Source organism: Rhynchophorus ferrugineus, unplaced genomic scaffold, assembly GCF_030347505.1.
Source record: "Rhynchophorus ferrugineus isolate W39M unplaced genomic scaffold, kcgeb_rfMv2 rfM13, whole genome shotgun sequence".
Lineage (NCBI taxonomy): Eukaryota > Metazoa > Arthropoda > Insecta > Coleoptera > Curculionidae > Rhynchophorus > Rhynchophorus ferrugineus.
In genome coordinates this window covers 3,242,313-3,255,811 of record NW_027472592.1, presented here as the reverse complement: position 1 = coordinate 3,255,811, position 13,499 = coordinate 3,242,313, and the positions used below count along the sequence as shown (strand labels likewise).

Here is a 13,499-nt window from a genome sequence, read left to right as displayed (position 1 = left end):
GAGATAATGCAATTTGGCAATCGGCAACGTAATTAGCATTCCGAATATTACTTGGAATGTGAATTGGAACGAAATCGCTAATTCGTAAGACCATTTTACAATTCTGGCCCAAGTTAGAAGCAGAGCCTATATTGTTAGATGTCGATAGTCCATATCTCGGAAACTATAAGAGATAATGCAATTTGGCAATCGGCAGCGTAAATAGCATGCCGAATATTACTTGGAATGTGAATTGGAACGAAATCGCTAATTCGTAAGACCATTTTACAATTTTGACCCCAGTTAGAAACAGACTCTAAGGTGTAAAATTTCGATTGTCCATATCTCGGAAACTATAAGAGATAATGCAATTTGGCAATCGGCAGCGTAATTAGCATGCCGAATATTACTTGGAATGTGAATTGGAACGAAATCGCTAATTCATAAGACCATTTTACAATTCTGGCCCAAGTTAGAAGCAGAGCCAATATTGTCAGATGTCGATAGTCCATATCTCGGAAACTATAAGAGATAATGCAATTTGGCAATCGGCAACGTAATTAGCATGCCGAATATTATTTGGAATGTGAATTGGAACGAAATCGCTAATTCGTAAGGCCATTTTACAATTTTGACCCCAGTTAGAAACAGACTCTAAGGTGTAAAATTTCGATTGTCCGTATCTCGGAAACTATAAGAGATAATGCAATTTGGCAATCGGCAGCGTAATTAGCATGCCGAATATTACTTGGAATGTGAATTGGAACGAAATCGCTAATTCATAAGACCATTTTACAATTCTGGCCCAAGTTAGAAGCAGAGCCAATATTGTCATATGTCGATAGTCCATATCTCGGAAACTATAAGAGATAATGCAATTTGGTAATCGGCAACGTAATTAGCATGCTGAATATTACTTGGAATGTGAATTGGAACGAAATCGCTAATTCGTAAGACCATTTTACAATTTTGACCCCAGTTAGAAACAGACTCTAAGGTGTAAAATTTCGATTGTCCATATCTCGGAAACTATAAGAGATAATGCAGTTTGGCAATCGGCAACGTAATTAGCTTGCCGAATATTACTTGGAATGTGAATTGGAACGAAATCGCTAATTCATAAGACCATTTTACAATTCTGGCCCAAGTTAGAAGCAGAGCCTATATTGTTAGATGTCGATAGTCCATATCTCGGAAACTATAAGAGATAATGCAATTTGGCAATCGGCAGCGTAAATAGCATGCCGAATATTACTTGGAATGTGAATTGGAACGAAATCGCTAATTCGTAAGACCATTTTACAATTTTGACCCCAGTTAGAAACAGACTCTAAGGTGTAAAATTTCGATTGTCCATATCTCGGAAACTATAAGAGATAATGCAATTTGGCAATCGGCAGCGTAATTAGCATGCCGAATATTACTTGGAATGTGAATTGGAACGAAATCGCTAATTCATAAGACGATTTTACAATTCTGGCCCAAGTTAGAAGCAGAGCCAATATTGTCAGATGTCGATAGTCCATATCTCGGAAACTATAAGAGATAATGCAATTTGGCAATCGGCAACGTAATTAGCATGCCGAATATTACTTGGAATGTGAATTGGAACGAAATCGCTAATTCGTAAGACCATTTTACAATTTTGACCCCAGTTAGAAACAGACTCTAAGGTGTAGAATTTCGATTGTCCATATCTCGGAAACTATAAGAGATAATGCAATTTGGCAATCGGCAATGTAATTAGCATGCCGAATATTAGTTGGAATGTGAATTGGAGCGAAATCGCTAATTCATAAGACCATTTTACAATTCTGGCCCAAGTTAGAAGCAGAGCCAATATTGTTAGATGTCGATAGTCCATATCTCGGAAACTATAAGAGATAATGCAATTTGGCAATCGGCAGCGTAATTAGCATGCCGAATATTACTTGGAATGTGAATTGGAACGAAATCGCTAATTCGTAAGACCATTTTACAATTTTGACCCCAGTTAGAAACAGACTCTAAGGTGTAAAATTTCGATAGTCCATATCTCGGAAACTATAAGAGATAATGCAATTTGGCAATCGGCAACGTAATTCGCATGCCGAATATTACTTGGAATGTGAATTGGAGCGAAATCGCTAATTCATAAGACCATTTTACAATTCTGGCCCAAGTTAGAAGCAGAGCCTATATTGTTAGATGTCGATACTCCATATCTCGGAAACTATAAGAGATAATGCAATTTGGCAATCGGCAGCGTAAATAGCATGCCGAATATTACTTGGAATGTGAATTGGAACGAAATCGCTAATTCGTAAGACCATTTTACAATTTTGACCCCAGTTAGAAACAGACTCTAAGGTGTAAAATTTCGATTGTCCATATCTCGGAAACTATGAGAGATAATGCAATTTGGCAATCGGCAGCGTAATTAGCATGCCGAATATTACTTGGAATGTGAATTGGAACGAAATCGCTAATTCATAAGACCATTTTACAATTCTGGCCCAAGTTAGAAGCAGAGCCAATATTGTCAGATGTCGATAGTCCATATCTCGGAAACTATAAGAGATAATGCAATTTGGCAATCGGCAACGTAATTAGCATGCCGAATATTACTTGGAATGTGAATTGGAACGAAATCGCTAATTCATAAGACCATTTTACAATTCTGGCCCAAGTTAGAAGCAGAGCCAATATTGTCAGATGTCAATAGTCCATATCTCGGAAACTATAAGAAATAATGCAATTTGGCAATCGGCAACGTAATTAGCATGCCGAATATTACTTGGAATGTGAATTGGAACGAAATCGCTAATTCGTAAGACCATTTTACAATTTTGACCCCAGTTAGAAAAAGACTCTAAGGTGTAAAATTTCGATTGTCCATATCTCGGAAACTATAAGAGATAATGCAGTTTGGCAATCGGCAGCGTAATTAGCATGCCGAATATTACTTGGAATGTGAATTGGAACGAAATCGCTAATTCATAAGACCATTTTACAATTCTGGCCCAAGTTAGAAGCAGAGTGTTAGAACCGATTGTGTAGAATCGATTTGGTGAAGGTGTTTGGGCAATTAAAACACTGGATTCAATTGAGTCTCTCTCTATTTATTTCGACAAACATATCGGCCAAAGCCCCAACACAGAATGAATCAAGATGGCGGGATCTTCATCCTGCCCGGATGGCATTAGTGCGAGCATGCGCCGTAGCGTTTATTATAATTTACAGGAAACTACTTTAATATCAACTATGCCATATATACACCGACAGAGGGCGTTAGATGTAGGCGCATCCACCCAATTATTTATATATCCAACACTCGGCCATCCTGACTTCGGAGCGTCCTCGCAAGGTTTCACTCCAGCTGCTCTTGAACATTGTAGTTGGTGGCTTTGGTCTTTCTATAATGGAAACATAGTCTTTACTACATGGTCTATTAAAATGTCTTACCTGGATGATTTTTTCCTTCATTGCTTCATTTTATAGCTTCCATGCAGTTTGTTTTATACTTCTGTGAAGTCAATTTTATACTTTTTGACTGAACTGCAGATGCCCTCGGTGAGGTTCAACTGCTAGACTCCCATTTTAACTTCTCTGAATGGCCTGGTGCATTATGTGCTTCTTCTTCTGCTACTTTCTAACGAACCTTATAGTTTATATCCTTTTGCGTTTGATATTTAGAATTTTACATCCAATAATAGTCTAAACTATTTATTTGAACTAATTACTTTGCCAATTTACACACTGTTTAATAACTTTGCACCTTTATATTCTCAAGTTCTATGTTGATCCCCAAAATTTCTTGCTTCGTTTTTTTGTTTTCCAACTAAATTTATTTTAATTGCATTTACTGCAATATTTTATAACATTTTGAAACTTTATAACCAATGAAACTATCCAACAACTACAATATTATCTTTTTCAATGTTCACCTCAACTGAACAATCAAACTCATGTTTGCTGTATACTTATTATTTACTTTACCCAACTATAAACTGTTTATACTTATTGTTGTTCTGCAACCTTTGTTGTATTTTCTTTCATACTATTCTTACCCATGTATTTCATTACTTGATTTCTATTTTGATCATTTATTGCCTTTTAACTAAATTGTATATATCTGCCTATTTACTGGTCTGATTTCATATGACTATTGTTCTTCATCACTGTTCTTAATAGATTTATTTTATATTCCATGTATACATTAAAACACATACATTCTTGTATTTGCGTTTAAAAGTTAATTTATTCTCTGATTAGTTGCTGCCTTTTAACAAAAGTTTTGTAAGTTATTGTTATGTTGCCTTTATTTTAATCATAGATGTTACAGAATCATATTGAATGTATGTATCCACTACAAGTTTTAAATTTACAATTCCAAAATTTTAACGTATTTCCCTAGTGTAAGCGTTTACCTATGATTATATCCATGTCTAGAGAATTATTGACGAAAGTAGGTGATTTCTCGAACAGAAAACTTGTTAATTCAGGTTAAAATCATGCATCCGATCTTCCAAAGATACAACCTCTAAATTGATAATAATCTCAAGCCATATCTAAATACAAAATTCATGCAACTACAATTGGCACATTCATTAGATTTAAGAAGGTTGTTCTGCTATCTTTTTTTTATGTCGACTATATAATATTCCATTCCAGAAAATCACCAACATTAAAAGAATTTGGCTTAGCTTACATTAGATGAATTCAAGTTATAAAACTTTTTGTTTTGTTTAATTCTCAATTATTTAACTTATTTAATTAATTTATAGATAATTTGACAAATGAAATGTGGGTATATTGCTTTAAAGAAAATATTTTATTTTAATCATTTGCTATTTTATATATTTGTAACAAAATATAAACTATACCATTGCTGTATTTTCAATATCAATAGTCCTATTCAAGATTATTATTAAATTAGACTATCATTTCATTCCCAAAATATTAAAAATTTTCTGAACTAAACTATCTATTTGAAGGCTTTATTTGTATCCATTTATTCAAACACATTGATATGATCTGTTGTCAACCCTAATTTTGAATTAAAATTAATCAACTTCAAAATTTTGTCAAGAATGTTATTGTGTTAATGTGTCAGTACAATGTCTGAAAATTTTATAATCTTGCACTTTATAACATTTCTTTCGTCTGAAGGTTAAAAATCTGTTCTTTAAATGTTCATTTTAAAATTTTCAGAATGTATTATACTAATTAAAATGTATTGAAATTACCCAAAAATACATAGTGTTTATAGGAAATATTATCATTATGCTGCAATTGAGCTTCCATTAATTAAATTTAAACAAAATGAAATTTACATTTAACTTGAAATACGGCAACATTATTATTTAACATAATTTATCCTATAACTTTATTACCTAATTTTGCTGAAATTATTTAGCGACCAATCAGATTATCCTATTTATTATGTATTTTTATGAATTATGTTTGTATTTAAATTGAATTGTCATAATTGGTATATTTGTTGATTGCAAATTATTTAAATCTTGTTTGAAATTAATAAAGTCTATTCTTTCTAATTTTGACATGGAATTTAAAATAGTAATCTTGGATGTTAAAAATATCTCGATTCTTAATTTTTGCTAATTGTTATTTGTATTCTAATTTTGGCTGATTAAATAACAATGGTTACTTTACCCCTATGTGCATCTTACAAAGTTTACTGTGGAATAATTTGCTGTTTTCCGTGAGTGATCTTCAAAAATATTCTTCCAATGGTCCGCTTCTGTGAATGCTGCTGGTTCCTTCTTTTCTTGCGTCCATGTAACTTTTGCATAACAGCCGATGTGTTATTTCCTAATCTCTATCTGCTTTTCTATAATAATGTACTCGAAACAAAATACTAATTAGTTTTAATCTAAACTCATGTGGATTTACTACTTATACTACCAAACCAATGATTTCTAGTATTCTCTCACCTTACTAATTTTGTGCACATTAATAGGATGTCTATCTTACTTGTATCAATCTTGTGTACTGGTAATACTTAATGCTTGTGCTTGCTACTGACTTGCTTCTAAAACCTGGCCATTGTTGACGTCTTTTACTGACTACATGATTGACTTGATTTTGTTTCTGAACAGCCTGTTTGTTTATGTCCACATTGTGGTGGTGCGTTTGTTGAATTTTTGCTTATTGATAGCATGTGTGTTTATTGAGGTTTTGTTTACTAATTTTGATACTGCTTAATTACTACTTTCATCACTACTTTGATATAAACCTTATTGGCTGTATATTTACTGCAATTTTGTTAATAGTACTTCATCTTGATGGCTCGTTTGTTGACACCCACTTTGCTAGCGGTTTGTCTACTATTCTTCATAATCTGGATAGTTGGTTTGTTGACTTTTACCTTATTACCACCTGGTGGTTAACATACATTTTGGTGTACCCCTTTTAGACGCTTATTTGTCAACATGGCAACCTGTTTGTGGCCAGTTGTCTAGTTGGCGACAGCTACTGGGTTCCCCCTAATGATGGCAGTCTGATTGCAAACGCCCATTATGTTGGCACGGCCGTTGCTGCTGTTCTCGATGTTAGTGGTCTAATTACAGACAACTATCTTGTCGGCCTGGAAGTTAATACTCACTCTAATAATGCCCTGATTTCAAATGTTTATCTGATTGCCGTGCGTGTTGTTGGCCCCGTGTTGGTAGGCTGACTGCGGACATTCATCTGGTTGTAATGAATGATGCTGGCCCCATGTTGGTGGCCTGACTGCAGATATTCAACTGGTTCGCTTGGCTGTGCGTGTTCGAGCTGAAGTGTCTGCTTGGCGGTTCTGTAGATGTTCGTCTTGTCAACCTAAATGTTAATACTCACTGTAATTGTGGCCTGATATACTATCTGTATTGGCTGCGGATGCCTCTGTGATGGTGGTCTGACTGTAGATATTCAACTGGTTCGCTTGGCTGTGCGTGTTTGCTGGGGTGTCTGCTTAGCGGTTCTGCAGATGTTCGTCTTGTCAACCTAGATTTTAATACTCACTGTAATTGTGGCCTGATCTGTATTAGCTGCGGATGCCTCTGTGATGGTGGTCTGACTGTAGACCTCAATCTGATTGCTGTAACTGCTGCTGTCGGCCATGGTGAAGGCCTGATGGCAGACAATCTTCTTGTTCGTCTGACTGCATGCATCCCCTGTGACGGAGGGCTGGCTGCCGACATTCATGTGAATGTCGTGACTGCTATTGTCGTCCGTAGTGGAGACCTGGCAGTAGACGTTTATATAAACGTCGCTTGCGATGGCCACCGATTGGTTGGCCCCTCTTGCGCTGGCAGTCTGGTTGTAGACGTTCATAGAAACGTCGCTGGCGATGGCCACCGTTTGGTTGGCCCCCCTTGCGCTGGCAGTCTGGTTGTAGACGTTCATGGAACGTCACTCGTGGTGGCAACAGGCTGGTTGACCCCCCTCTTGCAGGCAGCTTTGTTGTAGACGTTCATAGAAACGTCGCTGGCGATGGCCACCGGTTGGTTGGTCCCCCTTGCGCTGGCAGTCTGGTTGTAGACGTTCATAGAAACGTTGCTGGCGATGGCCACCGGTTGGTTGGCCCCCCTTGCGCTGGCAGTCTGGTTGTAGACGTTCATGGAACGTCACTCGTGGTGGCAACAGGCTGGTTGAGCCCCCTCTTGCAGGCAGCTTTGTTGTAGACGTTCATAGAAACGTCACTGGCGATGGCCACCGGTTGGTTGGCCCCCCTTGCGCTGGCAGTCTGGTTGTAGACGTTCATGGAACGTCACTCGTGGTGGCAACCAGTTGATTGACCCTTGGTGTCACCGTGCTTGGTGATTCTGTAGTGGTCTCTTGGCTGGGCAGCTGGTCTGCGATGGCTCCACAAGGTTGGTGGTTCGTACGTGTGGCCCCCTTGGTTGGCTGCACGTCTGCTGCGTGGCCCCTGTTTATGGACTGCCCGTTGTGGCCCCCAGGTTGGTGGGACGCTCATTGTGGACGTTCCTGGTTGACGGAACGCTCGTTGTGGCCCCCTCAGATTGACGGCCAGCTCGTTGTGGACCCCCAGGTTGGTGGGCAGCTCGTTGTGGGCCCCCCAGGTTGGTGGGCAGCTCGTTGTGGACCTTCTAGGTTGAAGGAACGCTCGTTGTGAACCTTCTCTGTAAGAGAAACGCTCGTTGTGGACCCCAGGCTGGTGGGCGGCTCGTTGTGGACCCCCCCCAGGTTAGTGGGCAGCTCGTTGTGGACCTTCTAGGTTGAAGGAACTTGTTGTGGACCTTCTCTGTAAGAGAAACGCTCGTTGTGGACCCCCTCAGGTTGGTGGGCAGCTCATTGTGGACCTTCCATGTTGAAGGAACGCTCGTTGTGGCCCCCAGATTGGTGGGCAGCTCGTTGTGGACCCCCCTCAGGTTGGTGGGCAACTCGTTGTGGACCTTCCATGTTGAAGGAACGCTCGTTGTGGATTTCTCGAGTTGACGTCACACCTGTTGTGCGACCGTCAGGTAGGCGGCAAGCAGGTTGCAGGGCCCTTGAAGAGCCTGCCCGGTGATTGCAGACACCAGGTAGGCGGCATGCATGTTGCGGGTCCCTCGAAGAGGCATCGCGTTGATTGCGGATCCCAGGTAGGCGGCACAATGGTTGCACGCCCGTCAGGTAGGCGGCATGCATGTTGCGGGCCCTTCGAAGAAGCTGCACGCTGACTGCGGACCCCAGGTAGGCGTCATGTCGTGGAGCACCCAGGTTGGCGGATCGTTTGTCATGGCTCCCCAGATTGACGTCGACCTTGTTTACATACCTGATACTAAGTCTGCGAACTCGTGGTGAAGTCCCAGTGGCACCCCTCTTGTTGGTGCACCTCGTACTGTCTCTCATGATGCAGGCCTAGTTGGCGCCCATCCTGTTGATGTACCCCTTCCTGTCTCTCATCGTGCAGGACTTCTAAGTGGCGTCAATCTTGTTGATATACCTGGTGTTGTCTTTCACTATAGCGAACTTGTGTAGTTCACCATGTCTGTGGCCTGCCAGTTGCGAGTTGTTGTATCACGGGTTATTGCTCTCTATGTAGACAGCTAATTCGCTGTTCCACATCATGCCGACTTGCTGGTGTACCTCATTGTCATGTCTATCGATTTGCAACAGAACCCTTGTGGAAAAAAAAACAAATGAATCAGAAAAATATAATTTTCAAATTTATCTACTCCCTATAATAAATAGAAAGTACGTCTGTTGCACTTGAAAACGTTGTCGCTTGTAAAAAAAATAAATAAATAAATAAATAAATAAAATATATTTTACCAGATCCGGTCCTGTGCCATTGTGCCCAGAGGCGGACAATCAATTTGTGTCGCCTATTACCTAGAACTAATTCGCCACGCCGAATTTTTTTCAACATTTCTTTTTCAGAATTTAAAGAAAGTTCCCTTTTCTTGCTACAGTGTAATTAAAATGTTTTTAATTCATACCTGCATCCTTTGTTTACGTTTCATCCATTTTGGCGCCATTTTGTAGCTTGGGTACGCGCCGATGTTTGTTTACATTATGTTATTTTCGTGTTAATGGCTAATTACTAATTAATAATCAAACTGCCCTTGTGGCAATTGATCTAAAACAATAGTGTTTTAATAATATTCCTTTGTATTACCTTGTTCGCCTCATGGATTCTAGTTTGCGTCGTTTACACACTAAACACTACTTCAAACAATCACTATAAATCACTGTGCACGCGTTGTTCTTTATCCCACTTCTGATTTGTTAGAACCGATTGTGTAGAATCGATTTGGTGAAGGTGTTTGGGCAATTAAAACACTGGATTCAATTGAGTCTCTCTCTATTTATTTCGACAAACATATCGGCCAAAGCCCCAACACAGAATGAATCAAGATGGCGGGATCTTCATCCTGCCCGGATGGCATTAGTGCGAGCATGCGCCGTAGCGTTTATTATAATTTACAGGAAACTACTTTAATATCAACTATGCCATATATACACCGACAGAGGGCGTTAGATGTAGGCGCATCCACCCAATTATTTATATATCCAACAAGAGCCAATATTGTCAGATGTCGATAGTCCATATCTCGGAAACTATAAGAGATAATGCAATTTGGCAATCGGCAACGTAATTAGCATGCGGAATATTACTTGGAATGTGAATTGGAACGAAATCGCTAATTCGTAAGACCATTTTGCAATTTTGACCCCAGTTAGAAACAGGCACTAAGGTGTAAAATTTCGATTGTCCATATCTCGGAAACTATATAAGAGATAATGCAATTTGGCAATCGGCAACGTAATTAGCATGCCGAATATTACTTGGAATGTGAATTGGAGCGAAATCGCTAATTCATAAGACCATTTTACAATTCTGGCCCTAGTTAGAAGCAGAGCCAATATTGTTAGATGTCGATAGTCCATATCTCGGAAACTATAAGAGATAATGCAATTTGGCAATCGGCAACGTAATTAACATGCCGAATATTACTTGGAATGTGAATTGGAGCGAAATCGCTAATTCATAAGACCATTTTACAATTCTGGCCCAAGTTAGAAGCAGAGCCAATATTATCAGATGTCGATAGTCCATATCTCGGAAACTATAAGAGATAATGCAATTTGGCAATCGTCAACGTAATTAGCATGCCGAATATTACTTGGTATGTGAATTGGAACGAAATCGCTAATTCGTAAGACCACTTTACAATTCTGGCCCAAGTTAGAAGCAGAGATTATATTGTTAGATGTCGATAGTCCATATCTCGGAAACTATAAGAGATAATACAATTTGGCAATCGGCAGCGTAAATAGCATGCCGAATATTACTTGGAATGTGAATTGGAACGAAATCGCTAATTCGTAAGACCATTTTACAATTTTGACCCCAGTTAGAAACAGACTCTAAGATGTAAAATTTCGATTGTCCATATCTCGGAAACTATAAGAGATAATGCAATTTGGCAATCGGCAGCGTAATTAGCATGCCGAATATTACTTGGAATGTGAATTGGAACGAAATCGCTAATTCATAAGACCATTTTACAATTCTGGCCCAAGCTAGAAGCAGAGCCAATATTGTCAGATGTCGATAGTCCATATCTCGGAAACTATAAGAGATAATGCAATTTGGCAATCGGCAACGTAATTAGCATGCCGAATATTACTTGGAATGTGAATTGGAACGAAATCGCTAATCCGTAAGACCATTTTACAATTTTGACCCCAGTTAGAAACAGACTCTAAGGTGCAAAATTTCGATTGTCCATATCTCGGAAATTATAAGAGATAATGCAATTTGACAATCGGCAAGGTAATTAGCATGCCGAATATTACTTGGAATGTGAATTGGAACGAAATCGCTAATTCATAAGACCATTTTACAATTCTGGCCCAAGTTAGAAGCAGAGCCAATATTATCAGATGTCGATAGTCCATATCTCGGAAACTATAAGAGATAATGCAATTTGGCAATCGGCAACGTAATTAGCATGCCGAATATTACTTGGAATGCGATTTGGAGCGAAATCGCTAATTCATAAGACCATTTTACAATTCTGGCGCAAGTTAGAAGCAGAGCCAATATTGTCAGATGTCGATAGTCCATATCTCGGAAACTATAAGAGATAATGCAATTTGGCAACCGGCAATGTAATTAGCATGCCGAATATTACTTGGAATGTGAATTGGAACAAAATCGCTAATTCGTAAGACCATTTTACAATTCTGGCCCAAGTTAGAAGCAGAGCCAATATTGTTAGATGTCGATAGTCCATATCTCGGAAACTATAAGAGATAATGCAGTTTGACAATCGGCAACGTAATTAGCTTGCCGAATATTACTTGGAATGTGAATTGGAACGAAATCGCTAATTCATAAGACCATTTTACAATTCTGGCCCAAGTTAGAAGCAGAGCCTATATTGTTAGATGTCGATAGTCCATATCTCGGAAACTATAAGAGATAATGCAATTTGGCAATCGGCAGCGTAAATAGCATGCCGAATATTACTTGGAATGTGAATTGGAACGAAATCGCTAATTCGTAAGACCATTTTACAATTTTGGCCCCAGTTAGAAACAGACTCTAAGGTGTAAAATTTCGATTGTCCATATCTCGGAAACTATAAGAGATAATGCAATTTGGCAATCGGCAGCGTAATTAGCATGCCGAATATTACTTGGAATGTGAATTGGAACGAAATCGCTAATTCATAAGACGATTTTACAATTCTGGCCCAAGTTAGAAGCAGAGCCAATATTGTCAGATGTCGATAGTCCATATCTCGGAAACTATAAGAGATAATGCAATTTGGCAATCGGCAACGTAATTAGCATGCCGAATATTACTTGGAATGTGAATTGGAACGAAATCGCTAATTCGTAAGACCATTTTACAATTTTGACCCCAGTTAGAAACAGACTCTAAGGTGTAGAATTTCGATTGTCCATATCTCGGAAACTATAAGAGATAATGCAATTTGGCAATCGGCAATGTAATTAGCATGCCGAATATTAGTTGGAATGTGAATTGGAGCGAAATCGCTAATTCATAAGACCATTTTACAATTCTGGCCCAAGTTAGAAGCAGAGCCAATATTGTTAGATGTCGATAGTCCATATCTCGGAAACTATAAGAGATAATGCAATTTGGCAATCGGCAGCGTAATTAGCATGCCGAATATTACTTGGAATGTGAATTGGAACGAAATCGCTAATTCGTAAGACCATTTTACAATTTTGACCCCAGTTAGAAACAGACTCTAAGGTGTAAAATTTCGATAGTCCATATCTCGGAAACTATAAAAGATAATGCAATTTGGCAATCGGCAACGTAATTCGCATGCCGAATATTACTTGGAATGTGAATTGGAGCGAAATCGCTAATTCATAAGACCATTTTACAATTCTGGCCCTAGTTAGAAGCAGAGCCAATATTGTCAGATGTCGATAGTCCATATCTCGGAAACTATAAGAGATAATGCAATTTGGCAATCGGCAGTGTAATTAGCATGCCGAATATTACTTGGAATGTGAACTGGAACAAAATCGCTAATTCGTAAGACCATTTTACAATTCTGGCCCAAGTTAGAAGCAGAGCCAATATTGTTAGATGTCGATAGTCCATATCTCGGAAACTATAAGAGATAATACAATTTGGCAATCGGCAGCGTAATTAGCATGCCGAATGTTAGTTGGAATGTGAATTGAAATGAAATCGCTAATTCATAAGACCATTTTACAATTCTGGCCCAAGTTAGAAGCAGAGCCAATATTGTCAGATGTCGATAGTCCATATCTCGGAAACTATAAGAGATAATGCAATTTGGCAATCGGCAACGTAATTAGCATGCCGAATATTACTTATAATGTGAATTGGAGCGAAATCGCTAATTCGTAAGACCATTTTACAATTCTGGCGCAAGTTAGAAGCAGAGTCAATATTGTTAGATGTCGATAGTCCATATCTCGGAAACTATAAGAGATAATGCAATTTGGCAATCGGCAGCGTAATTAACATGCCGAATATTACTTGGAATGTGAATTGGAACGAAATCGCTAAT

General features: G+C 38.7%; 1 protein-coding gene across 5 annotated transcripts; it reads right to left on the bottom strand.

Annotated features, from left to right (window-relative positions):
• Nucleotides 1-7,337: 7,337 nt before the first annotated feature.
• LOC143205645 (uncharacterized) lies at nt 7,338-9,981 on the bottom strand. 5 transcript variants are annotated; one of them, XR_013007831.1, is made up of 3 exons: nt 8,286-9,981; nt 8,101-8,193; nt 7,338-8,069 (listed from the first exon to the last, which is right to left on the bottom strand). XR_013007831.1 is itself a non-coding variant. In XM_076418753.1 (2 exons), exons 1-2 carry the CDS (start codon nt 8,815-8,817, stop codon nt 8,171-8,173), a joined length of 555 nt encoding a protein of 184 aa, XP_076274868.1. In that variant the 5' UTR covers nt 8,818-9,981; the 3' UTR covers nt 7,338-8,170. The 5 variants fall into 5 exon arrangements, 4 of the variants coding, with proteins under 4 accessions (XP_076274868.1, XP_076274866.1, XP_076274867.1 ...); XM_076418753.1 differs by having other exon boundaries at nt 7,338-8,193; XM_076418751.1 differs by lacking the exon at nt 8,101-8,193.
• Nucleotides 9,982-13,499: the final 3,518 nt, after the last annotated feature.